Source organism: Tamandua tetradactyla, chromosome 4 (genome assembly GCF_023851605.1).
Source record: "Tamandua tetradactyla isolate mTamTet1 chromosome 4, mTamTet1.pri, whole genome shotgun sequence".
NCBI lineage: Eukaryota > Metazoa > Chordata > Mammalia > Pilosa > Myrmecophagidae > Tamandua > Tamandua tetradactyla.
Genome location: NC_135330.1, coordinates 4,440,017 through 4,464,789, shown reverse-complemented (window position 1 = coordinate 4,464,789; position 24,773 = coordinate 4,440,017). Strand labels below are relative to the sequence as shown.

Genomic DNA, 24,773 nt, shown 5'->3' with positions numbered 1-24,773 from the left:
TGATGTACTAATTCATACGTGGATTAGGGAAAAATGGATATTTATTTGGTTATTATTTTACAAATTTGCTCGTACATTATATGCGGCATTATTCATGATATTTCATAATAAAAAGGTTAAAAAATAAAGGAAGATAAAGAGATTTATAAAATAGCCATTTCTACTGTATTTTCAGGGTTGATTTGTTTGTTTTTTCTGACAGATGGCTCCCTATAGATAGGTTATCTTCTTCAACTTTCATTTCCTTGTTTGGCATCCCTTTCATAAGTGGACAGTTTTAGTAGTGATAATGTTTGTAGAAAAAATGCCTCTGAAAGTAAAAAATATGTATATAAAATAAAGATAAGCATCTTTTCACTGAAATTGAACAGATATCCCTGGAAGCAAAGTACAACATATGAAACTAGACTTTAAAATCTGGCACTCATTTGTTTGCTTGTTCTGTATTCTCCTAGGAATTTCTTCAGTAGCAGAATGAAACAAATAGTTGGACAAAACTCTGGAGAATATTTTTCTCTGTAAGGAATAGGGACTGTCTTCCCAACACATTAATTTATAGATAATTTATCATGAAATATTACTGCTGTAAATTATTTTCTAGAGTATTTAAGCCAGTTTCCTCATTTTTTAAATGTAAAACCAAGATCCAGAGATGTTAAGCAAATTGTTTAGAAGTTGCGAAAAATGCACCTTGCTTTTTGAAAGTAGAAACAAGCTTGAGAAAGCAACTTAACATCTCTTTGCCGTGGTCTGAAAACAAACAACAGTCTTAATGAGAACTTTGAGCTACCTGGGATATTGTGTGCCACTGGAACTAGTTCTGCTTGATAAAGTATTGTTAAGAATTGGGGATGGGTTGGAAAAGACTGGATAACTTAGGTTAGTAAGTATTCTGACTTTGAAATATCCTGCCTTGTTTGGTAGGAAGCAATGCAGAATCAGGTGAATGCTAATCCCGAGAGAGCCAACCCTGTGACTAACCCTGTGAGTATGGCTCCTCCATTTATCTTCACATCTGGAGAAGTTGTCAACCTTGCTAGCCTTGTTTCTTCAGCCAACACCAAAACAACCTCAGGTAAAGTTCTGATAATGTTGCATTTATTTTAGACTTAAAAATAAACAGAAACCCAGGTTTTTCTATGAAATGAATGGATAACCTGTCTGAAACACTCTTTTATTATAATATTCTGCAAAATAGAAGATTTCTAAAAGATCTAAACTAATACGCTTATTCTTTCTGGGAAGAAATATTACTTAAACTGAGGAAAAACCAGACACAGAAATTATATGTGGATGCTTATTCTGATAAAATGTTCTACAGATTAATCTTAAAAGGCTATGCCTGACCCCAGAATGAAAGTATAAAGGTGTTTCAGTAGAATACTGCTAAGGAAAATAGTTGAATATTCACAGTATAAAACAGTAGCAAATACAGCAGAAAAAAACACAAGTGCTTGATGGACTGCTGACATAATAGTTTGATTATTTGAATAAAGATAAGGGTCTTGGTTTGTCCTTCAGAACATATGTAAAAATAAAATAGCAGGGAAAAGCATGTGGTGTTGATCTTTTGAGACCCATGTGTTTTTGTTTGTTTGTTTGTTTATTGTTGTTTTTTACATGGCCAGGTACCAGGAATCAAACCTGGTCTCAGGCATCTCAGGTGAGAACTCTGCCTGCTAAGCCATCGTGGCCCCTGCCATGTGTGTTTATTGAAAGCTTCTCTCTAAAAAGGAGAAAATGAGTTTATTTTAAAAATTTCCTCTTATAAATATTTGCTTTATAATGGAGGAAATTGTGTCCTCATTTAAATAATTTTTCCCATTGACTCTTAGTTTCTTTTTTTGTTTCTGACTTTAATTTAAAAAGAAAAACTGTGTTCCTAGTTAAATTTGTATAATAGCCAAAGAAGGAAAATTAATAAAGTATTATTATTGAAAGGCAGTGTGGTAAAATAGAAGGAACATATGTACAGTCTACATAAAATTTTAGATTCAGAATTGGCTTTAAATACTGGTTTATTAATTGACTAGCTGCTTGACCTTGGGAAAGCTACTTCTCTAAGCCTTGATTATTTATCTGCAAAATTGGGAAACAATAATGCCTACTTTATAAGGCTGTTTTGAAACTTTGAGATTTTGTATTTCAGTACCTATTTCATAGCAGAGCTACAATAATAACTATTGTTAAATGAAAATATACCTTCTTAATGAAGGTTTTCTGTCATAACCACAAGGGGGCAATAGTGACCTTTATTCTGTAGATCATCAGCACTAAAAATTAACCACTTTAATTTGCCTTCAACTGGATGATTCAAAAAGTTTGGCTTAAATATACATAGACATGTAAACAGGATGTTCACAACCCTTTGGATTTATAATGTTCAGGCCACATTTATTAGAATTAGTGCTTTTATAATCCAAAAATCTTCAAAAGCCAACAAAGTTATGTATTTACAAACATGTGAGAAGAGCTAGAGTTGACCTTTGGTCTAATTACTGAAATTCTGCAGACTCTGATCTAAAATGATAAAGTTGAATACATTCAGGATAGAGATTTTTTGCCTTGGTTTCCATAGGCCAGTAATGTGTTTATCATCTTGTTTTCTACAGAGCTATTCTTTTTTCTCTTCTCTGTACATTGTCAACTACAAATTGAAATTGCTAGACTATCACAAGATAGAGCTGAAGCAGTTCTACCCAGCCATGTCCCTTTAGGTGGGTGACCTACTAAAGCTTAACCAGTACAGATGAAAGAAAGGGAAAAAATGATAGGACAGATTCAGGTTGCATTAGTCAACCAGTTTAAGGATTTTTTTTTCCTGTATAGGGTAAATAGGCTTCTTGTTTCTCATTAGCCAAGATTATTATTATTTTTAAATAACTTAAAGTAGAGATGCATGGTAGTTCAGTGGTATATTCTCGCCTGTTATGTGGGAGATCTGGGTTCAATTCCTGGCCCATGCACTCTCTCCCCCTTGCCCCCCCCCCAAAAAATTCAACAAATGCTGATGCAATAACAGGATATTCACGTGGAAAAGAATGAAATGTGACCCCCACTGCACAGCATACAAAACAAAACTGAAAATATCTTGGGATTATCATTTTGGTGAATATTTCTGATACAAACTCCAGATTGTAAAGTTTGCTTTTAGCTTTCCATGTGTTCCTAAAGATATCAGTCATCATCAAAGCTACCGTCAAACTGCAGCCACTTGGGAAAGCAGACTAATTTAAACATTAATCAAGGCAATACACAATTATGAAGATGAATTTCCTGTTCCTGTAGAATCATGAGATGCATTCCAAAGTCAAATGTAAATAGCTTTATATTAGTTCATAAATGGACCAGATGAATGAGGTTCCAATCTGAGCTCTGACACTTTGTAGCTATATGACATTGGGCAAGTTACTTAGTTTCTCAGCATCTAGATTTTACTAACTCATTGAGATTGTCTAGCCTACCATAGTATACTTTGTTTTCCTACATCCTGGCCTGGAGAGTTTATTTATAAAAGCCATATTCCAAATAGGTTTCATAGTCATCACTGATAATACCTCCTCCCTTCCAAACGTAATAGAATCCAATGTATCTTACTTTGTTTGATGTTAGGTCTTATATTAAAGAGAAGAAATAAATGTACTTTATTTTCCTAGAATGCACTGGGATAAGTTTAGAAAGGTAATTTGCATTGTCTCTTATCAGTTTCAACTGTGTATGTCAGAATACTAAACATGATTTGTCACAAATATTCTTTCTTCATTTTGCTGTTAATAAGTTGGGTGAGTTACCATGTTTGAAGCAAAGGGAGTGCACTCTTAGGTTGAAATCTTCATATGCTAAAAAGTACTTAATGCCTTTCTCATGAAGCAGTTCTACCTAGCTGTCTCCTCATATGCTAAAAAGTACTTAATGCCTTTCTCATGAAGCAGTTCTACCTAGCTGTCTCCTCCTTAGCCAGGTGCCCTACCTGATGCCTTGTTACTTGAACTTTAATTATAACAGCCTTATTATTAATTTATTTATTTAAACATAACAACATATGAACACGAACGTTCTTACCATACGATCATTCCATTTTTTTTTTTTTTTGACATGGGCAGGCACCAGGAATCGAACCCAGGTCCTCTGGCATGGCAGGCAAGCGTTCTTGCCGCTGAGCCACCGTGGCCTGCCCGATCATTCCATTCTTGGTGTATAATCAATTACTCACAATATCATCACATAGTTGTATATTCATCACCATGATCACTTCTTAGACATTTGCATCAATCCAGAAAAAGAAATAAAAAGAAAAAAATTCATACATACCATACTCCCTCCCCCTCCCTGATCACCAGCATTTCAATCTACTAAATTTATTTTAACATTTGTTCCCCCTTTTATTTATTTATTTTTAATCCATATGTTTTACTCATCTGTCCATAAGATAGATAAAAGGAACATCAGACACAAGGTTTTCATAATCACACAGTCACATTGTGAAAGCTATTATCATTATACAATCATCTTCAAGAAACCTGGCTACTGGAACACAGCTCTACATTTTCAGGTACTTCCCTCCAGCCTCTCCATTATACCTTAACTAAAAAGGTGATATCTATATAATGTGTAAGAATAACCTCCAGGGTAACCTCTTGACTCTGTTTGGAATCTCTCAGCCATTGATACTTTATTTTGTCTCATTTCACTCTTCCCCCTTTTGGTTGAGAAGATTTCCTCAATCCCTTGATGCTGAATCTCAGCTCATTCTAGGATTTCTGTCCTGTGTTGCCAGGGAGGGTTACATTCCTGGAAGTCACATCCCATGTAGAGAGGGGGAGGGCAGTGAGTTTGCTTGTTCTGTTGGCTGAGAGTGAGAGGCCACATGTGAACAACAAAAGAGGTTCTCTGGGGGTGACTCTGAGGCCTAATTTTAAGTAGGCTTAGCCTGTCCTTTGCGGGGATAAATTTCATATGAACAAACCCTCAGATTGAGGGCTTGGCTTATTGCTTTGGTTGTCCCCACTGCTTGTGAGACTATCAGGAATTCTCCAAATGAAGAAGTTGAATTTTCCCTCTTTCTCGCCATTCCCCCAACGGGACTTTGCAAATACTTTTTAAAAAAAAATTTTTAATTTATTAATTAAAAAAATTAATAACAAACAAACAAAAATATTAACGTATCATTCCATTCTACATATACAATCAGCAATTCTCAGTATCATCACATAGTTGCATATTCATCATTTCTTAGAACATTTGCATCGATTTAGAAAAAGAAATAAAAAGACAACAGAAAAAAATAAAATGATAACAGGAAAAAAAAAGACTATACATACCATACCCCTTACCCCTCGCTTTCATCTATCACTAGCATTTCAAACTAAATTTATTTTAACATTTGTTCCCCCTATTATTTATTTTTATTTCATATGTGCTACTCATCTGTTGATATGGTAGATAAAAGGAGCATTAGACACAAGGTTTTCACAATCACACATTCACATTGTGAAAGCTATATCATTATTCAATCATCATCAAGAAACATGGCTACTGGAACACAGCTCTACATTATCAGGCACTTCCCTCCAGCCTCTCCACTACATCTAGAGCAACAAGGTGATATCTACTTAAAGCGCAAGAATAACCTCCAGGGTAAGCTCTGACTCTGTTTGGAATCTCTCAGCAATTGACACATTGTCTCATTTCCCTCTTCCCCCTTTTGGTGGAGAAGGTGTTCTCAATTCCTTGATGCTAAATCTCAGCTCATTCTAGGGTTTTTCTCAATCCCTTGATGCTGAGTCTCAACTCATTCCAAGATCTCTGTCCCACATTGCCAGGAAGGTCCACACCCCTGGGAGTCATGTCAGAGAGGGGGAGGGTGGTGAGACTGCTCGTCATGTTGGCTGGAGAGAGAGGCCACATCTGAGCAACAAAGAGGCTCTCTTGGGGGTGACTCTTAGGCCTAAATTTTAAGTAGACTTGACCTATCCTTTGTGGGGTTAAGTTTCATATGAACAAACCCCAAAACTGGGGGCTCAGCCTATAGCTTTGGTTGTCCACACTGCTTGTGAGAATATCAAAAATTCAACTTGGGGAAGTTGAATTTCTCCCCGTTCTCACCATTCCCCGAAGGGGGCTTTGCAAATACTTTTCCACTCACTGATCGAATCACTCTGGGATTCATTGGGGCATCACTCTGGACGAACCAACAAAATCTCATGTCCTACCTGAGATTCCAAGTACTTATGGCGTTCAGTCAAACTATCTAGATAAGTTATATTAGGAAATGCACTAGTCAAAATATAAATTTTGTAACAAATAAACATTTTTTGCTTTAGTCTCACACATAAGGTGACATTTTAAAATATTAATTACCATCTATTTTCAGCACCCTGCAATAATGACATTCCTTTATTCTTCCTCATGCAAAAACATTTTTAAAATTTGTACATTGTACATTTCACTATGATTGTACACTCCAGGCACTCCTAGATTATACCATCTCAATCTTTAACATCTATCCTTCTTTCTGATTTCATTTATGTCCGCAGCCCTCCTCCCTCTATCATTCTCACATGCAGCTTCATTCAGTGTTTTAACATAATTATACTACAGTTAGGTAGTATTGTGCTGTCCATTTCTGAGTTTTTGTATCCAGTCCTCTTGTACAGTCTGTATCCCTTCAGCTCCATGCAAATACTTTTTTCTTCACTGTTCAAATCACTGTGGGATTTATCAGGGCATCACTCTGGACAAACCTACAAAATATCATGCCCTATTCAAGGTTTCATGTACTTATGGTGTTCAATTAAACTGTCCACATAAGTTATATTAGGAAATGCACAAAATATAAATTTTGTACCAAAGAAACTTTTTTTTGCTTTAGTCTCACACATAAACTAAAGTTTAAAATATGAATTACCGTCTATTTTCAGCACCCTGCAGTATTAACATTCCTTTGTTCTTCCTCATGCAAAAACATTTTTAAATTTGCACATTTAGTCACTATCATTATACACTCTAGGCATTCCTAGATTACACGATCTCAGTCTTTGTCGTCTGTCTTTCCGTGTGATTTTATTTGTGCCCCCAACCCTCCTCCCTCTATCATTCTCACATTCAGCTTCATTCAGCGTGCTAACATTACTGTATTACAGTTAGGTAGCATTGTACTATCCATTTCTGAATTTTTACAATCAGTCCTATTGCACAATCTGTATCCCTTCTGCTCCAATTACCCAATATCTACCCTTTCTATCTCTTGATGGTGTCTGTTCTTAACTGAAATTCTCCAAGTTCATTTACTAATGTTAATTTATATCAGTGAAACCATACAGTATTTGTCCTTTTGTTTCTGCCTAATCTTACTCAGCATAACATCCTTGAAGTCCATCCATGTTGTTTCATACTTCATAACTTCATCATATGTATATATCACAGCTTGTTTAGCCACTCATCTGTTGATGGACATTTTGAACAGCCTTTTTTTTTTTTACTTTTATTATTATTATTATTATTTTTATATACCAAAAAACACATAACATACGCAAGCCTTATTTTGATCATTCTGTTCTACAATATATAATCACTAATTCACAATATCATCACATAGTTGCATATTCATCATCATGATCATTTCTTGTAACATTTGCATCTATTCAGAAAAAGAAATAAAACGAAAACAGAAAAAAAAATTCATACATACTATACCCCTTGCCCCTCCCTTTCATTGATCACTAGCATTTCAAACTAAATTTATTTTAGCATTTTGAACATCCTTATTGTTTAATTGCTAGTGTTTTACTGTTAACGTTATTCCAACCTCCACAAGGAACATATATCAAAAAAGTGCTTGTTTGTCTCATTTGAGGAAGAGTTTGTGTGTTCTTATGTCAGCATTTGGTATGACAGGCCGAGTGATGAGAAAAGCATCAATCAAGCAGGAGAATTAGGGAACAAAGTGTAGCTGAATCTTTCTTTTCATAGAGTCATTAGAGACTCCTTCTGAAGGTCAAGGCTTTGTTCCACTCAGACCATTTGGTTCTCTAAATATTTATGAGAAAATTAGAAAAGAACGGAGGTATCATTACCCCCTCCATCCTTATCCCCACTCCCACACTCATCATCCAAAAGCTTTGAATAAGCTGGTTCAGCTCTTTGAGAGGTAGTACACAATAATCCACCTTTTTAAGGAAAATCTTCTGAAATTCAATCTATAAACAAGTTAGTTTACCTAGATTAGTCATATTAGAAAAAGTCTCTTTGCTCTGAGGAAATATTCACTCTAAGGAGTGCTAAATAGGAGTTTCCTTAAGTATTTTACAAATAGCTGACTCCTTAATAGAAGAAAAGATTGAAAAAATCTTTAGGCATAGGTAATGGGAGAACTTAAAAATTAAGAGTACATATAAAAAGGAGATAAGTATGCCAGTCAGAGTCCAGTCAGGAGACAAAACTATACAATAACATATGCTTTAATTATAAAAATTTATATATAGTTTCTAAATTTTATAAATGTATAATTTTATATATAATTTATAAAGAATTATTAACTAATAACAATGGATTAACTACTAAGGGATAAGGAGAACTCTGAAGAATATAGGAATTGCAGATATATGAAGTATCCCCTACATCTGTTCTGAGAAAGCTTTATCATGTGCCAGTTGACAAAAAAGAAAGATTTATAGGGTCTAACGCCAGTATCACAGGGCAAGGCAAAGAAGGGTGGAGTTGGAGTTGAGAGGCAATAAATTAATAACTTATACAATAAATATCTCTGAAATTATAGTAAAAGACATAGAGAAATGAAATTCATTTATAAAAGTTAGATTTATGTAAACCTGTTGAGTAACTTTTATTCATAAAGTTAGGCATGCCAAGTCGGACCTATTTCTTCACCACTGTATAGCTTGGGGTGAGCTATACCTTGTGTGCTTACTGCCTGTTGCCTAGGGGAGCTCTGTACAGGCAGCCTAGGGAGTGGGTCTATTGCTCAACACTGGCAATGCCAGTAGACTGATTGAATGAGGGGAATGCAGTACCAAGCATATTTATTTAATCAACTTGAAGAGTTATGGTTGTTTTGTTTTGTTTTTTTAGCAACACAATAATTGGTTTATATCAGTTTGCATTAAAGAACAAGAGTAAGGACATTAGAGAGAAAACTGGGGTTTTAATTTAATAAGTCATTTTTAGTTTGTCTCAATTTACTCTCTCCACTGGACCTCATTTGCCTTTTTTACTAAAATAGGTGATCCCCATGCCTCATCAGTACAGTTCTCAAATTATACCACCTCAGTGCTGGCCACCCTTGCAGCTCTTGCTGAGGCATCAGCCCCCCTCTCCAACTCACACAGAGCTACAGGTAGGTAAGGGATATCTGCTAGGTGAATCACTATTTTCTTCTTTTGTTTTTAAGCCTCCAGCAGATTTAATTTGCATGAAATATTAAAGAATTGTGATTAATTAGAGGCAGCTAAGAAAAAGGGATATAGAATCATTGAGCATCAGATAGAAAAGTTGCTAAGTGAAATAATCAGATAGCTGAATACTATCAGAGAATGACTGGACTATTCCTTTGTATTTCTGCGGTTTAAAATTTGTTTGCCCTGACTCCAGTTGCTTCAAATTCAAATGTTTAGTCATATATTAGCAAGTTTTTTGGTGACGTTGTGCTTTGATTATGCTATCATAGAATGATTCAAAATAGCAGCCTAGATGTTTTGAATTAAACTATCAAAATATGTGGGACTGCTGCCTTTCTTTGTAATATCCTATGTCCTTCAGGTTGGCTTATTTTATTTTCACTGGAGATATTACTTTGGCATTTCCAGTGGAGTTGGGTGGGCAGATTTGTGGTGTATAGCGCCCTTCTGATAGTTAAAAAACGAAAGAATTTCAAGACACTTAGCCAGAGCCAAGGGTCTGTAGGGAAAAGGCCTCAGTAGATAGGGACAAAAGGCTCAATAGTCGTTTGGAAATCTTTCTGGGACCCTCTAGAAGTCTGCTCCATCATAATTGAAAGCAGATTGTTCTGATTTCTTTCTGCCATTGACATTTGGGTGGTGAGAAGATTACTGCAATCCCATTTTTCCTACCAGCTGCAATTATAAAGTATCTAGTTAGATGTAAGTGGGCAACATGTCAGAGAGGAAAGTGATGGATTAAACTTGTCCTTGCTATTCTAATTGATTTGCTCTTTGATCTTGGATAAATCACTTAACTTTTCCAGGTCTGTGTCCTCGTTTCTAGCATAATGGTTGGATTAGGTTATCTGTCAAGGTCCTTTCAGTGATCACATTTCCTAGTTTTGTTCGAAGGCTCGGTTTCCATTGAACTACTTTCATGTGTGATTCAGATAGCCCACATCCAACTTCTTGTAAAGTTCTACCTATGACTCTTTAGATAGAGAACTTCTGTAGTGGTAAGGACTGTTTCCCCTATTAGTGCTTGCTTTATTTGATATAATGACTAACCAAACTGAAAATTCTTGATTCTACATGATATGTGTTAAGCTCTTGGAAAGGTACCTGACACATAGTAAACAGTAAATATTAGCTGCTATGAGTATTGTTGACCTGTCAGATGGGAGGAGCCATGTCCTATTTTTGTCTATCAACCTTCTTCAGTATTTTGACTTGACATATTTTGTTAATTTACTATTAAATCTCTCCATTTTCTTTTTAAAATACATCAACTCTAATTTATAGATCTTTTTCTAAGATCCACACATTTATTTAGGCTTTCAAGATGCTCTCTGAAAAATGGGTGCTAAGATAAAATATGTTTTGGGAAATTCAGTATATCTTTTGGAGAGTCACAATGCTCATTAGCCTATTAAAGTCTCTGATACTTCTAAAAAATAAAAAAAAAAAGCCTAAAAGTTTAAGCATATTTAAATGTGCATTTTGAAAATTTATTTGTACATAGAACCCATCTTTAGTGGAATCTAATATCTCACTGAAGACATTTTAGAAAATACTGTTCAAGTGCATTTTCTATTTTGTTTTCTCTTCTGACTTAGCGTTGTTAAATGCTAACATTTTTTCTCTTTTTGCATGGGCAGGCACTGGGAACCGAACCCAGGTCTCTAGTATGGCAGGTGAGAAGTCTGCCTGCTAAACCACCGTGGCCCAAATGCTAACATTTTTTTTTCAAGGTTTTCTGTCCCTGAATTTGTCAATTCAAGGAGGCTGAAATTGCTATACTCTTGTTTAAAAACAAACATACAAACTGAAATTTTAAATTTACTTTTGTCATCTCTAGCCAATTCAGAGGAAATCGTAGAGGGAAATTCTCTTGACCCATCAATCCAGCAGATGATGGGGAGTGGAGGCCAGAGGGTCATCACCATAGTGACCGATGGAGTCCCTCTGGGTAATCTCCAAACTGCAATCCCTACTGGAGGCATTGGCCAGCCATTTATTGTAACAGTGCAAGATGGACAGCAAGGTGAGTTTGTCCCATTTAGACAATTATTTATTAAAACATATTTTGGACTCCAAAATTCCCTAAAAATGAGGCATTAAGACAAGTTTTGGGAGCAAGAGAATGAAAGTATAAGATGGGGGCAAAGAAACTCTGAAAAACAAAAAGAAACCAGATTTGCAAAAGGTAATTTCCCTAATACATACAAAATTTGTGAGTGAAAGCCAATAATTTAGTAGAAAAAAGAGCAAATAATTTAAGTAATATGCACCAATAGTTCCCAGGAAAAAAATACTTATGGCTTTTAAAAATGTGAAAATATGTTCCACCTACACTTCATAGCAAAAGAAATGCAAATAAATACTGTACTGACCCCCACTGCTCTCAAGATAGTAGAGTAAGAAGCTTCAGGGCTCCATCCCCCAACAGAAGCTTTAAACAACCATCAAGAACTGGAAGAAACATCTTTCTCAAGGTTCCAGAAAACAGTTAAAGGATTGCAGTAACAGCAGGTGCTGAATCAAGCAAAGGGCCTCTTAAAAGCAATGGGATCATGTGGTGCCCTCCCCTCCCCTCCCCCACCCATCACCAGCCTGGAGTGGTAAGGTTCTCTGGTCCTTGTTCCAGAGGGAACAGAATAATCCCTGTGCACTTCCTGGGAGTGTTAATGTCTGATCTAATTTATTTGGTGGTGTCCTGAGGGACTTAACTGTCCAAAATTTGCCCTATATGTAGAAGGTAGCTAACAAAGCACTCCTACAAAGTACTGTGAGAGAGCAGACAAGTAGCTGATTGGGGCAAGGGATTGCTGGCTATCAGACATACAGTGCTATGCCCAGGACTGTGAAGAAACTGTTTCCTAGGGAAGAACTGTCTCTGTGTAGTTGGGGAATTCCTAGAGCCAAATGCATGTACCCAAAACAATGTACTTGCTACAAAGGACCTGGGAGGTCCCTGTACTTTGATCTGGAGCTATCCTCTAAACTCTTGGTATGGATAAGCCATGAAGGAGAGCACTGGTCAATCTGCAAAGACTGGGAAAGGTGTTTTTTTTCCCTTCCTCCTCCTTATTTATTTATTTATTTTTTGTTAGTTCCTGGCATTCAAGGAAAACTCTGCCATTATAGTAGCTGGATACAAGCTTAAGGAACTTAATGCCTCAGAGTCTAAATTCTAGTGATAACACATTTAAATATCAAAATATCCAGGTTTCAACAAAAGATTACAAAACATACAAAGAAACAGGAAGCAATAGCCCAGGCAGAGGAGAAGATTAAAGTATTAGAAACAATTAGTGAGAAAGACCAACTTTTAGAACATAACAAAGACTTTTAAAAAATGGTCCTTAATGTACTAAAAAAGGTAAAGGAAAATGTGGACAAAGAACTAAAGGAAATCAGGAAAACAAATATTGAACACAGAGAATATCAATCGAAAGGTGGAAATTATGAAAAGGAAGCAAACTGAGATGAAGACCACAGTAACAGAAATTTAAAATTTCCTGGAGGAGATCAGCAGCAGGTTGGAGCTGACGGAAGAAAGAATCAGTGAATTTGAAGGTAAGACAATTGAAACATCAGTCTAGGGAGCAGAAAGAGGAAAGAATGAAGAAAAATGAACAGAGCCTGAGAAACCTGTGGGACACCATGAAGCATGCCAATATATTCATTATAGGAGTCCCAGAAGGAGAAGAGAGAAAGGGGCAGAAAGAATATTCAAAGAAATAATGGCTGAAAACTTCCCAAATTTAACAAAAGACATGAATAAACATACATCCAAGATGCTCAACAAACTCCAAAGATGATAAACCCAAATAGACCCACACTATGCCATGTTATTATCAAACTGTCAAATGCCAAAGACAGAAAATTCTGAAAGCCATAAGAGAAAAGTAATCTGTCATATAAGGGATCCTAAATGAGAATAAATACTGATTTCTTTTTGGAAACCATGGAGACAAGAAGGCAGAAGGATAAAGTGTTTAAAGTGTTGAAAGCAAAAAATTGCCACTCAAGAATTCTATATCCAGCGAAACTCTTTACAAATTAGGGAAAGGTCAAGGCATTTCCAGATAAACTAAAGTGGAGAGAGTTTGTCATCACTAGATGGGCCCTACAAGAAATACTAAAGGGTGTTCTGTAGATTGAAAGGAAAGGATGCTGAAAAATTGACTGAAGCTACATGAGGAAGTAAAGACCTCTGATAAAGATAATGACATGGGTAAATACAAATACCAGTACTATTGTGCTTTTTATTTGTAACTCTGCTTTTTACTTCCTACAGGACCTGAAAGGCAAATATATAAGACACAATAATATATCAATGGTTTTGGACTCTCAATGTAATATAATATGTATATTATATTTAATATATATTATTTGTGACAAGACCTACATAAAAGTGGGAGGATGGAAGGGTACAGGAACATAGTTTGTGTATGCTATTGAAGTTAGTTATTAAAGCAAATGAGATGATTATAGATTAAGGATTTTAAATTTAAACCCTGTGGTACTACAAAGAAAATATCAGAATATGCAGATTCATAGAAACAAAGGGGGGTTGCAGCAGGGGAAATGGGGAGTTAATGCAAAATAAGAATAGAGTTTCTGTTTGAGGTCAAGGGAAAGTTCTAGTAATGGATAGTGGTAAGGTACTGCAACATTGTGAGTATCAGTAATCTCACTGAATGGTATGCTTGGGAGGGGTAGGGGTGGGAGGATTTATGTTGTATATATAGCTCTACAATTTAAGAAGAAATATAAAAAGCCTTCTTGACAAAAAAGGGGGAAGAGAGAAATGAGACAAAATAAAGTTTCAGTGGGTGAGAGATTTCAGAGTAGAGCAGTTATCCGTTAGGTTATTCTTATGCATTATATAGATAACCCCTGTTTAGTTGATGGTGCATTGGAGTGGTGGTAGGGAAGTATCTGAAACTGTTGAATTGTATTCTAGTAGTCTTGATTATTGAAGTTGGTTGTATAACTTTATAGCTTTTACAGTGTGATTGTGCAATTATGAAAACCTTGTGGCTGATGCTCCCTTTATCCAGGCTATGGACAGGTGAATAAAAAAAAAAGAACAAAAAATACATACAAATAAGTCATAAGGGATGGGGGAGAAGAGAAAAAAAAATTGGGGTACCTTGTAATACTAATGGTCAATGAGAGGGGTATGGAATGTATGGGTTTTTTCTTTTTTCTCTTTATTTCTTTCTGGAGAGATGTAAAATGTTCTAAAAACAATCATGTTGATGAAGACACAATTATGTGATGTTGTGAGCCACTGATTGATTTTTAGTGGACTGTATGGTGCGTGAAGATATCTCAATTAAAAAAATAGAGAGAAACTAAAGGGACAAGGACAAGTAAATGCAATACATAATACTGGATGGGATCTAAGAATGCAGTAGAAAATGCTCAAAATAACACTGGGACATAAAAAAATTGAAATATATAATGTAAGCTGTATGTCAATGTTAAATTTCTTGAACATGATAAGGTAATTACCTAAGTGAATATTCTTATTCATAGGAAATATACATGGAAGTATTATGTGTTCATGGAGTATGATGTGTGCAGCTTGCTCTCAGATGTTAAGAAAGTTCGTAGATAGATAGAAGACAAGACATGCAGATGACAACAGATAGATTGGTAGATTTGGGTATGTAGGGGGTTGGGGGTATGTTGTAGTTCTCTATACGGGGATTGCTTATTTGTTTGTCTCTTTCAACTGTCCTGAAAGTTTGAAATTATTTCCAAATAAAAAGTTAAAAAAAATACTACACGAGATACCATTATAACACACGGTGTTGTTAAGGGTGTGGGGGAACGGGCAGTTCTGTAAATCCCTGGTGTGAGTGTAAGTTAATGCAACTTCTAAAGGGCAAATTGGCACATACTCTTGGCTTAAAAGTTGTTTTTCTAGGAATTTATGTTCATACAGAAATGACATGTACAGGAAGTTATTCACTATAATATTATTTAAAATAGTCAGATTGAAAAGAACCTAAGTATAAGTGAATTGGGGACTAGATAAATAAATTAGGCAACACCAATACAATGAATTGTTTTTGCAGCTATAAAAAACAATGAGGAAACTTTATATATGATCCAATCTACAAAATATTATAAGAGCAAGAATCAGGACACTGTATATAGTATACTACATTTGTATTTGAAAGAGGGGAAATGTATGTATATAAGCTATTATAATCATAAACTCAGGCCATCTCTGGAAGAACATTCAAGAAAGCGGCAATTTTGGTTGCATTCAGGAGGGTCACTTGGTAGCTGGTAGGGGGCTTTTCACTATATAGATTTTTATAGATCTTGATTTTTAAAAAAATTTTTAAATTAATTTTTAAATTTTTAAAAAATGACAACACATTCATTTTTAAAAAATGTATTAATTTTTAATTTTTTAAATACAAAAAACCACCAAACGCAGACATTCTTAACTTTTGATCATTCCGTTCTACATATATAATCAGTAATTCACAATATCATCACATAGTTGCATATTCATCATCATGATCATTTCTTGGAACATTTACATCTATTCAGAAAAAGAAATAAAATGAACACAGAAAAAAAATTTATACATACCATACCCCTTACCCCTCCCTTTCATTGATCACTAGCATTTCAGACTCAATTTATCTTAATATTTGTTCCCCCTATTATTTATTTTTATTCCATGTGTTCTACTTGTCTGTTGACAAGGTAGATAAAAGGAGGATCAGACACAAGGTTTTCACAATCTCATACTCACATTATGAAAGCTGTATCATCATACAATCATCATCAAGAAACATGGCTACTGAAACACAGCTCTACACTTTCAGGAAGTTCCCTCCAGCCTCTCCATTACATCTTGACTAACAAGGTGATATTTATTTAATGCGTAAGAATAACGTCCAGGATAACCTCTAGGCTGTTTGGAATCTCTCAGCCATTGACACTTTATTTTGTCTCATTTCCCTCTTCCCCCTTTTGGTCAAGAAGGTTTTCTCAAGCCCTTGATGTTGAGTCTCAGCTCATTCTAGGATTTCTGCCCCATGTTGCCAGGAAGGTCCACACCCCTGGGAGTCATGTTCCATGTAGACAGGGGGAGGGCGGTGAGTTTGCTCGTTGTGTTGACTGGAGAGAGAGGCCACATCTGAGAAACAAAAGGGGTTCTCTTGGGGGTGACTCTTAGGCCAATTTTTTTTTTTTTTTTTTTTTGCGCCAGCGGAGCCAGGTGAGCATACCCATGCCCACCACTCGGCCCGTGGTGCTCTTAGGCCTAAACTTGAAGTAGGCTTGACCTTTCCTTTGTGGGGTTAAGTTTCATGTGAACAAAACCCAAGACTGGGGGCTAAGCCTATAGCTTTGGTTGTCTGCACTGCTTGTGAGAATATCAAGAATTCAACTTGGGGAAGTTGAATTTTACCCCTTTCTCACCACTCCCTGAAGAGGACTTTGTAAATACGTTTTTATTCACTGTTCAGATGACTCTGGGATTTACTGAGGCATCACTCTGGACAAACCAACAGAATCTCATGCCCTACTCAAGGTTCCATGTACTAATAGTGTTCAATTAAGCTGTCTACATAAGTTATATTAGGAAATGCACTAGTCAAAATATAAATTTTGTACCAAATGAACATTTTTTTGCTTTAGTCTCACACATAAGGTAAAATTTTAAAATACTAATTACTATTAAGTTTCAATACCCTGGAGTAATGACATTCCTATGTTCTTCCTCATATAAAAAGTTCTTTAAATTTGTACATTTAGTCACTATCATTATACACTCTAGGCATTCCTAGATTATACCATCTCAGTCTTCATCGTCTATCTTTCTTTCTGATTTCATTTATGTCCCCAGCCCTCCTTCCTCTATAATTCTCACATGCAGCTTCATTCAGTGTTTTAACATAGTTACATTACAGTTAGGTAGTATTGTGCTGTCCATTTCTGAGTTTTTGTATCCAGTCCTGTTGCACAGTCTGTATCCCTTCAGCTCCAATTACCCAATATCTTACCCTGTTTCTATCTCCTGATGGTGTCTGTTACCAACGACATATTCCAAGTCTATTCCCTAATGTCAGTTCATATCAGTGAGACCATACAATATTTGTCCTTTAGTTTTTGACTAGTCTCATTCAGCATAATGTTCTCAAGGTCCATCCATGTTGTTACATACTTCATAAGTTTATTCTGTCTTAAAGCTGCATAATATTCCATCGTATGTATATACCACAGTTGTTTAGCCACTCATCTGTTGATGGACAGTTTGGCTGTTTCCATCTCTTTGCAATTGTAAATAATGCTGCTATAAACATTGGAGTGCAAGTGTCTGTCTGTGTCTTTGCCCTTAAGTCCTCTGAGTAGATACCTAGCAGTGGTATTGCTGGGTCATATGGCAATTCTATATTCAGCTTTTTGAGGAACCGCAAAAGTGCCATCCACAGCAGTTGCACCATTTGACATTCTCACCAACAATAACAGTGAATAAGTGTGCCTCTTTCTCCACATCCTCTCCAGCACTTATCATTTTCTGTTTTGTTGATAATGGCCATTCTGGTGGGTGTGAGATGATATCTCATTGTGGTTTTGATTTGCATTTCTCTAATGGCCAGGGATGTTGAGCATCTCTTCATGTGCCTTTTGGCCATTTGTATTTCCTCTTCTGAGAAGTGTCTGTTCAAGTCTTTTTCCCATTTTGTAATTGGGTTGGCTGTCTTTTTGTTGTTGAGTTGAACAATCTCTTTATAAATTCTGGATACTAGACCTTTGTCTGATATGTTGTTTCCAAATATTGTCTCCCATTGTGTAGGCTGTCTTTTTACTTTCTTGATGAAGTTCGTTGATGCACAAAAGTGTTTAATTTTGAGGAGTTCCCATTTATTTATTTATTTCTTCAGTGCTCTTGCTTTAGGTGTAAGGTCCTTAAAACCGCCTCCAGTTATAAGATTTATAAGATATCTTCCTACATTTTCCTCTAACTGTTTTATGGTCTTAGACCTAATGTTTAGATCTTTGATCCATTTTGAGTTAACTTTTGTATAGGGTGTGAGATACGGGTCCTCTTTCATTCTTTTGCATATGGATATCCAGTTCTCTAGGCACCATTTATTGAAGAGACTGTTCTGTCCCAGGTGAGTTGGCTTGACTGCCTTATCAAAGATCAAATGTCCATAGATGAGAGGGTCTGTATCTGAGCACTCTATTCGATTCCATTGGTTGATATATCTATCTTTATGCCAGTACCATGCTGTTTTGACCACTGTGGCTTCATAATATTCCTTAAAGTTAGGAAGTGTGAGACCTCCAGCTTTGTTTTTTTTCTTCAAGATACTTTTAGCAATTCAGGGCACCCTGCCCTTCCGGATAAATTTGCTTATTGGTTTTTCTATTTCTGAAAAGTAAGTTGTTGGGATTTTGATTGGTATTGCGTTGAATCTGTAAATCAATTTAAGTAGAATTGACATCTTAACTATATTTAGTCTTCCAATCCATGAACACGGTATGCCCTTCCATCTATTTAGGTCTTCTGTGATTTCTTTTAACAGTTTCTTGTAGTTTCTTTATATAGGTCTTTTGTCTCTTTAGTTAAATTTATTCCTAATATTTTATTCTTTTAGTTGCAATTGTAAATGGAATTTGTTTCTTGATTTCCCCCTCAGATTGTTCATTACTAGTGTATAGAAACACTACAGATTTTTGAATGTTGATCTTGTAACCTACCACTTCGCTGTACTCGTTTATTAGTAGTTTTGCTGTGGATTTTTCAGGGTTTTTGATGTATAGTATCATATCATCTGCAAACAGTGAGAGTTTTACTTCTTCCTTTCCAATTTTGATGCCTTGCATTTCTTTTTCTTGTCTAATTGCTCTGGCTAGAATTTCCAACACAATGTTGAATAACAGTGGTGATAGTGGACATGCTTGTCTTGTTCCTGACCTTAGGGGGAAAGTTTTCAGTTTTTCCCCATCGAGAATGATGCTAGCTGTGGGCTTTTCATATATTCCCTTTATTATGTTGAGGAAGTTCCCTTCTATTCCTATCCATTGAAGTGTTTTCAACAAGAAAGGCTGTTGAATTTTGTCAGATGCCTTTTCTGCATCAATTGAGATGATCATGTGGTTTTTCTGTTTTGATTTGTTGATATGATATATTACATTAATTGATTTTCTAATGTTGAACCATCCTTGCATACCTGGGATAAATCCTACTTGGTCATGGTGTATAATTTTTTTAATGTGCTGCTGGATTTGATTTGCAAGAATTTTGTTGAGGATTTTTGCATCTGTATTCATTAGAGAAATTGGCCTGCAGTTTTCTTTTCTTGCAATATGTTTGTCTGGCTTTGGTATGAGGGTGATGTTGGCTTCGTAGAATGGGTTAGGTAGCTTTCCCTCCTCTTCAGTTATTTTGAAGAATTTGAGCAGGATTGGTACTAATTGGTTCTTGAATGTTTGGTAGAATTCACATGTGAAGCCATCTGGTCCTGGAATTTTCTTTTGGGGGAGCTTCTTAATGACTGATTCAGTGTCTTCACTTGTGATTGGTTTGTTGAGGTCGTCTATTTCTTGTCGAATCAGTGTTGATTGTTCATGACTTTGTAGGAAGTTGTCCATTTCATCTACATTGTTGAATTTATTAGCATAAAGTTGTTCGTAGTATCCTCTCATTACTTCCTTTATTTCTGTGGGGTCAGTGGTTATGTCTCCACTTCCATTTCTGATTTTATTTACTTGCATCCTCTCTCTCTTCTTCTTTTTGTTAACCTCACTAAGGGTCCATCAATCTTATTGATTATCTCATAGAACCAACGTCTGGTTTTGTAGATTTTCTCGATTATTTTCATGTTTTCAATTTCTTTTATTTCTGCTCTAATCTTCATTATTTTTTTTCCTTTAGTTTTCTTTGAGGTTAATTTGCTGTTCTTTCTCTAGTTCTTCCAAGTGGACAGCTAATTCCTTGATTTTTGCCCTTTCTTGTTTTTTGATATAGGCATTTAGGGCAATAAATTTCCCTCTTAGCACTGCCTTTGCTGCATCCCATAAATTTTGTTATGTTGTGTTTTCATTTTCATTTGCCTCGAGATATTGACTGATTTCTCTTGTAATTTCTCCCTTGACCCACTGGTTGGTTGTTTAAGAGTGTGTTGTTGAGCCTCCATATATTTGTGAATTTTCTGACACTGCCTATTATTGATTTCTAGTTTCATTCCTTTATGATCTGAGGAAGTGTTTTGTATGATTTCAATCTTTTTAAATTTATTGAGACTTGCTTTATGACCCAGCATATGGTCTATCCTTGAGAATGGTCCATGAGCACTTGAGAAAAAGGTGTATCCTGCTGTTGTGGGGTGTAATGTTCTATATATGTCTGTTAAGTTTAGCTCATTTATTGTATTATTCAAATTCTCTGTTTCCTTATTGATCCTCTGTCTAGATGTTCTGTCCATTGATGAGAGTGGGGAATTGAAGTCTTCAACTATTATGGTAGATGTGTCTATTTCCCTTTTAAGTGTTTGTCTCAAGTATTTTGTAGCATTCTGGTTCGGGGCATAAATATTTATGATTGTTATGTCTTCATGCTGAATTGTTCCTTTTATTAGTACATAGTATCCTTCCTTGTCTATTTTAACTGTTTTACATTTGAAGTCTAATTTGTTGAATATTAGTATAGCTACTCTTGCTCTTTTCTGATTGTTATTTGCATGGAATATCTTTTCCCAACCTTTCACTTTCAACCTATGTTTATCCTTTGGTCTAAGATGCGTTTCCTGTAGACAGCATATAGATGGATCCTGTTTTTTAATCCATTCTGCCAGTCTGTCTTTTGATTGGGGAGTTTAATCCATTAACATTTAGTGTTATTACTGTATGGGCAGTACTTTCTTCTACCATTTTTTCTTTTGGATTTTATATGTCATATCTAATTTTTCTTCTTTTTACCTTTACTGTTAGTCTTCATATCTATACTCTTCTCCGCACCTCTCTCTCCTTTCTTAACTTATCTGTCTCTAGAGCTCCCTTTAATATTTCTTGCAGAGCCGGTCTCTCAGTCACAAATTCTCTCAGTGAATTTTTGTTTGTAAATATTTTAATATCTCCCTCATTTTTGAAGGACAGTTTTGCTGGATATAGAATACCTGGTTGGCAGTTTTTCTTATTTAGTATCTTAAATATATCATCCCACTGTCTTCTTGCCTCCATGGTTTCTGCTGTAAAATCTATGCAAAGTCTTATTGGGCTTCCTTTGTATGTGATGGATTGTTTTTCTCTTGCTACTTTCAAGGTTCTCTCTTTCTCTTTGACATCTGACATTCTGATTAGTAAATTTCTTGGAGTACGTCTATTTGGATCTGTTCTCTTTGGGGTATGCTGCACTGCTTGGATCTGTAGTTTTAAGTCTTTCATAAGAGTTGGGAAATTTTCAGTGATAATTTCCTCCATTAGTTTTTCTCTCCTTTTCCTTTCTCTTCTCCTTCTGGGACACCCACAACACGTATATTTGTGCGCTTCATGTTGTCGTTCAGTTCCCTGAGTCCCTGCTCATATTTCTCCATTCTTTCCCCTATATATATTTTTTGCTTGTCAGATTTCAGATGTCCCGTCCTCCAGTTCACTAATCCTATCTTCAGACTCTTGAAATCTGACATTGTAGATTTCCATTGTTTTCTTCATCTCTTATACTGTGCCTTTCATTCCCATAAGTTCTGCGATTTGTTTTTTCAGACTTTTGATTTCTTCTTTTTGTTCATTTCTTGCCTTCTTTATATCCTCCCTCAATTCATTGATTTGATTTTCGATGAGGTTTTCCATGTCTGTTCCAATATTCTGAATTAATTGTTTCAAGTCCTGTATCTCATTTGAATTTTTGATGTGTTCCTTTGACTTGGGCCATATCTTCAGTTTTCCTAGTGTGATTCATTATTTTTTTTGCTGGCATCTGGGCAATTAATTACCTTAATTAGTTTATTCTGGGGAGTGTTTTCACTTTTTTTTTCCTAGGATTTTCTTGCTGGATGACTTTGTTGTCTACCTGTTCTTTGACATTCACTTCAGCTTATTTAGTCCTCCAGCTTAGGTTTTGTTTAATAGATCAGAATTTTTCAGTTCTTGTTTTTTTTGTTTCCTGCCCTGCCTGTATGGTACCTTTCCCCTACCCCTTAGGAGGGTCTACTGAGGTATTATAGACCCCAGTCAAATTTTCCTGGACCAAACTGGTCTCCTCTCAGGAGGAAAGAGTCACCTGATTCAGTTTTCCCTGAGGGTGAGACCCAGCAGATTAAAAGATTTTCGTACGTAGTCTCTGAACTCAGCATTTTTCCTACTCTGCCCAGTATGTGGCACTTTTCTGCCTGCAGGTCCCACCAGCATAAGGTGATGCGGTACCTTTAACTTCAGCAGACTCTCCCTGTGTTCTGGGGGGGCTTGCAGCCGGTCCAGCTGGTCCAGACTGGGGTATGCTGTGTGTCCAGTCGCTGATGTGGCCCCAGCAGTTGTTCTGTACGGTTTCTGGTTGTTTATTAGCTGCTCTAGAGGACAAACTAAATCCCACACCTCGCTAAGCTGCCATCTTGGCTCCTCAGATCTTGATTTTTGAACCATATGAATATATTACTTATACAAAAGATAAGTAAAATATTTTTAAAAAGAGAAAGAAACTGTTCTAGTTTGCAGGCTCCCAGAATGCAATATAACAAAAACCGAACTGCTTTTAAAAAGGGGAATTTATTAGGGTGGAAGTTTATGGTTCTAAGGCCATGAAAATGTCCAAATTAAGGGAAGACTATAAAAATGTCCAAACCAAGGAACCAATAAGAGATTACCTTACTCAGGAAGGGCCAATGAAGTTCAGGGTTTCTCTCTCTCAACTGGAACGGCAAGTGGAGAGCCTACTAGCTTTCTCTCCTGCCTTGTTTCATGAAGCTCCCCCCGGGGCGTTTTCTTTCTTCATCTCCGAAGTTCTCTGGCTACTTGGGCTCCTGTGATTCTCATGGCTCTTGTGGCTCTCAAGCTTTTTCCAAAATGGTTCCCTCTCAAAGGGCTCCAATTAGTGATCCCACTTTGAATGGGGGGAGACACATCTCCATGGAAATAATAAAAAAAAGCTCCCAGCAATATTGAATGAAGATTAAAGGACATGGCTTTTCTGGGATTCACCACAGATTCAAATTAGCACAGAAACCAAACTATCACAATTTTTTTTAATTGACAAAGCAAAACAACATACAAACACAAACATTCTTACCATAGAACATTCCCTGCTTGGTGTGCAATCAGTGGCTCACAGTATGTGTCATCACATAGTTGTCTGTTCATCACCATGATCATTTCTTAAAACATTTGCATCACTCCAGAAAAAGAACTGAAAAGAAAAAACTCATACATACCATACCCCTTACCCCTCCCTCTCATTGACCACTAGTATTTCCATCTACCCAGTATATTTAAAATAATTTTTTTTATTAATTAAAAAAAATTACAGAAAGAAACAAACATTCCCAATATGTGTTCATTCCATTCTACGTATATAGTCAGTAATTCACAGTATCATCACATAGCTGCAGATTCATCATCCTGATCATTTCTTAGAACATTTGCATCAATTCAGAAAAAGAAACAAAAAGACAACAGAAAAAATAAAACAAAAACAGAAAAAAAAACCATACACACCATACCCCTTACTCCTCCCTTTCATTGATCACTAGCATTTCAAACTAAATTTATTTTAACATTTGTTCCCCCTATTATTTATTTTTATTCCATATGTTCTACTCATCTGTTGAAAAAGTAGATAAAAGGAGCATAAGACACAAGGTTTTCACAATCACACACATTGTGAAAGCTACACCATTATACAATCATCATCAAAAAACATGGCTACTGGAACACAACTCTACATTTTCAGGCAGTTCCCTCCAGCCTCTCCATTTCGTCTTAGATAACAAGGTGATATCTACTCAATGCATAAGAATAACCTCCAGGATAACCTCTCCAACCCGGTTGGAATCTCTCGGCGATTGACACTTTGTCTCATTTCACTCTTCCCCCTTTTGGTCGAGAGGATTTTCTCAATCTCTACCCAATATATTTTAACCTTTGTTCCCCCTATTTTTTTCTATACCCCTTACCACTCCCTTTCATTGATCACTAGTATTTCAATCTACTCGATTTATTTTAACCTTCGTTCCCCTATTATTTATTTATTTTTAATCCATAGCTTTTACTCATACCCATAGACAAAAGGAGCATCAGACACAAGGTTTTCACAAGCACACAGTCACATTGTGGAAGTTATATCATTATACAGTCATCTTCAAGAAGCATGGCTACTGGAACACACTCTACAGTTTC

At 36.0% G+C, this 24,773-nt stretch overlaps 1 protein-coding gene across 12 annotated transcripts in view; it reads left to right on the top strand.

Annotated features, from left to right (window-relative positions):
- The window catches only part of GABPB2 (GA binding protein transcription factor subunit beta 2), a 45,944-nt gene that overhangs the window by 12,197 nt on the left and 8,974 nt on the right, over positions 1-24,773 (top strand). For 10 of the 12 annotated variants that reach the window (XM_077156065.1, XM_077156062.1, XM_077156061.1 and 7 more), the window contains 3 exons: positions 925-1,075; positions 9,239-9,352; positions 11,254-11,439. In XM_077156065.1, coding sequence (XP_077012180.1) covers positions 925-1,075; positions 9,239-9,352; positions 11,254-11,439 — 451 coding nt within the window. The remainder of the gene's footprint in view (positions 1-924; positions 1,076-9,238; positions 9,353-11,253; positions 11,440-24,773) is intronic. The other 2 variants (XM_077156064.1, XM_077156067.1) reach the window with 1 other exon arrangement.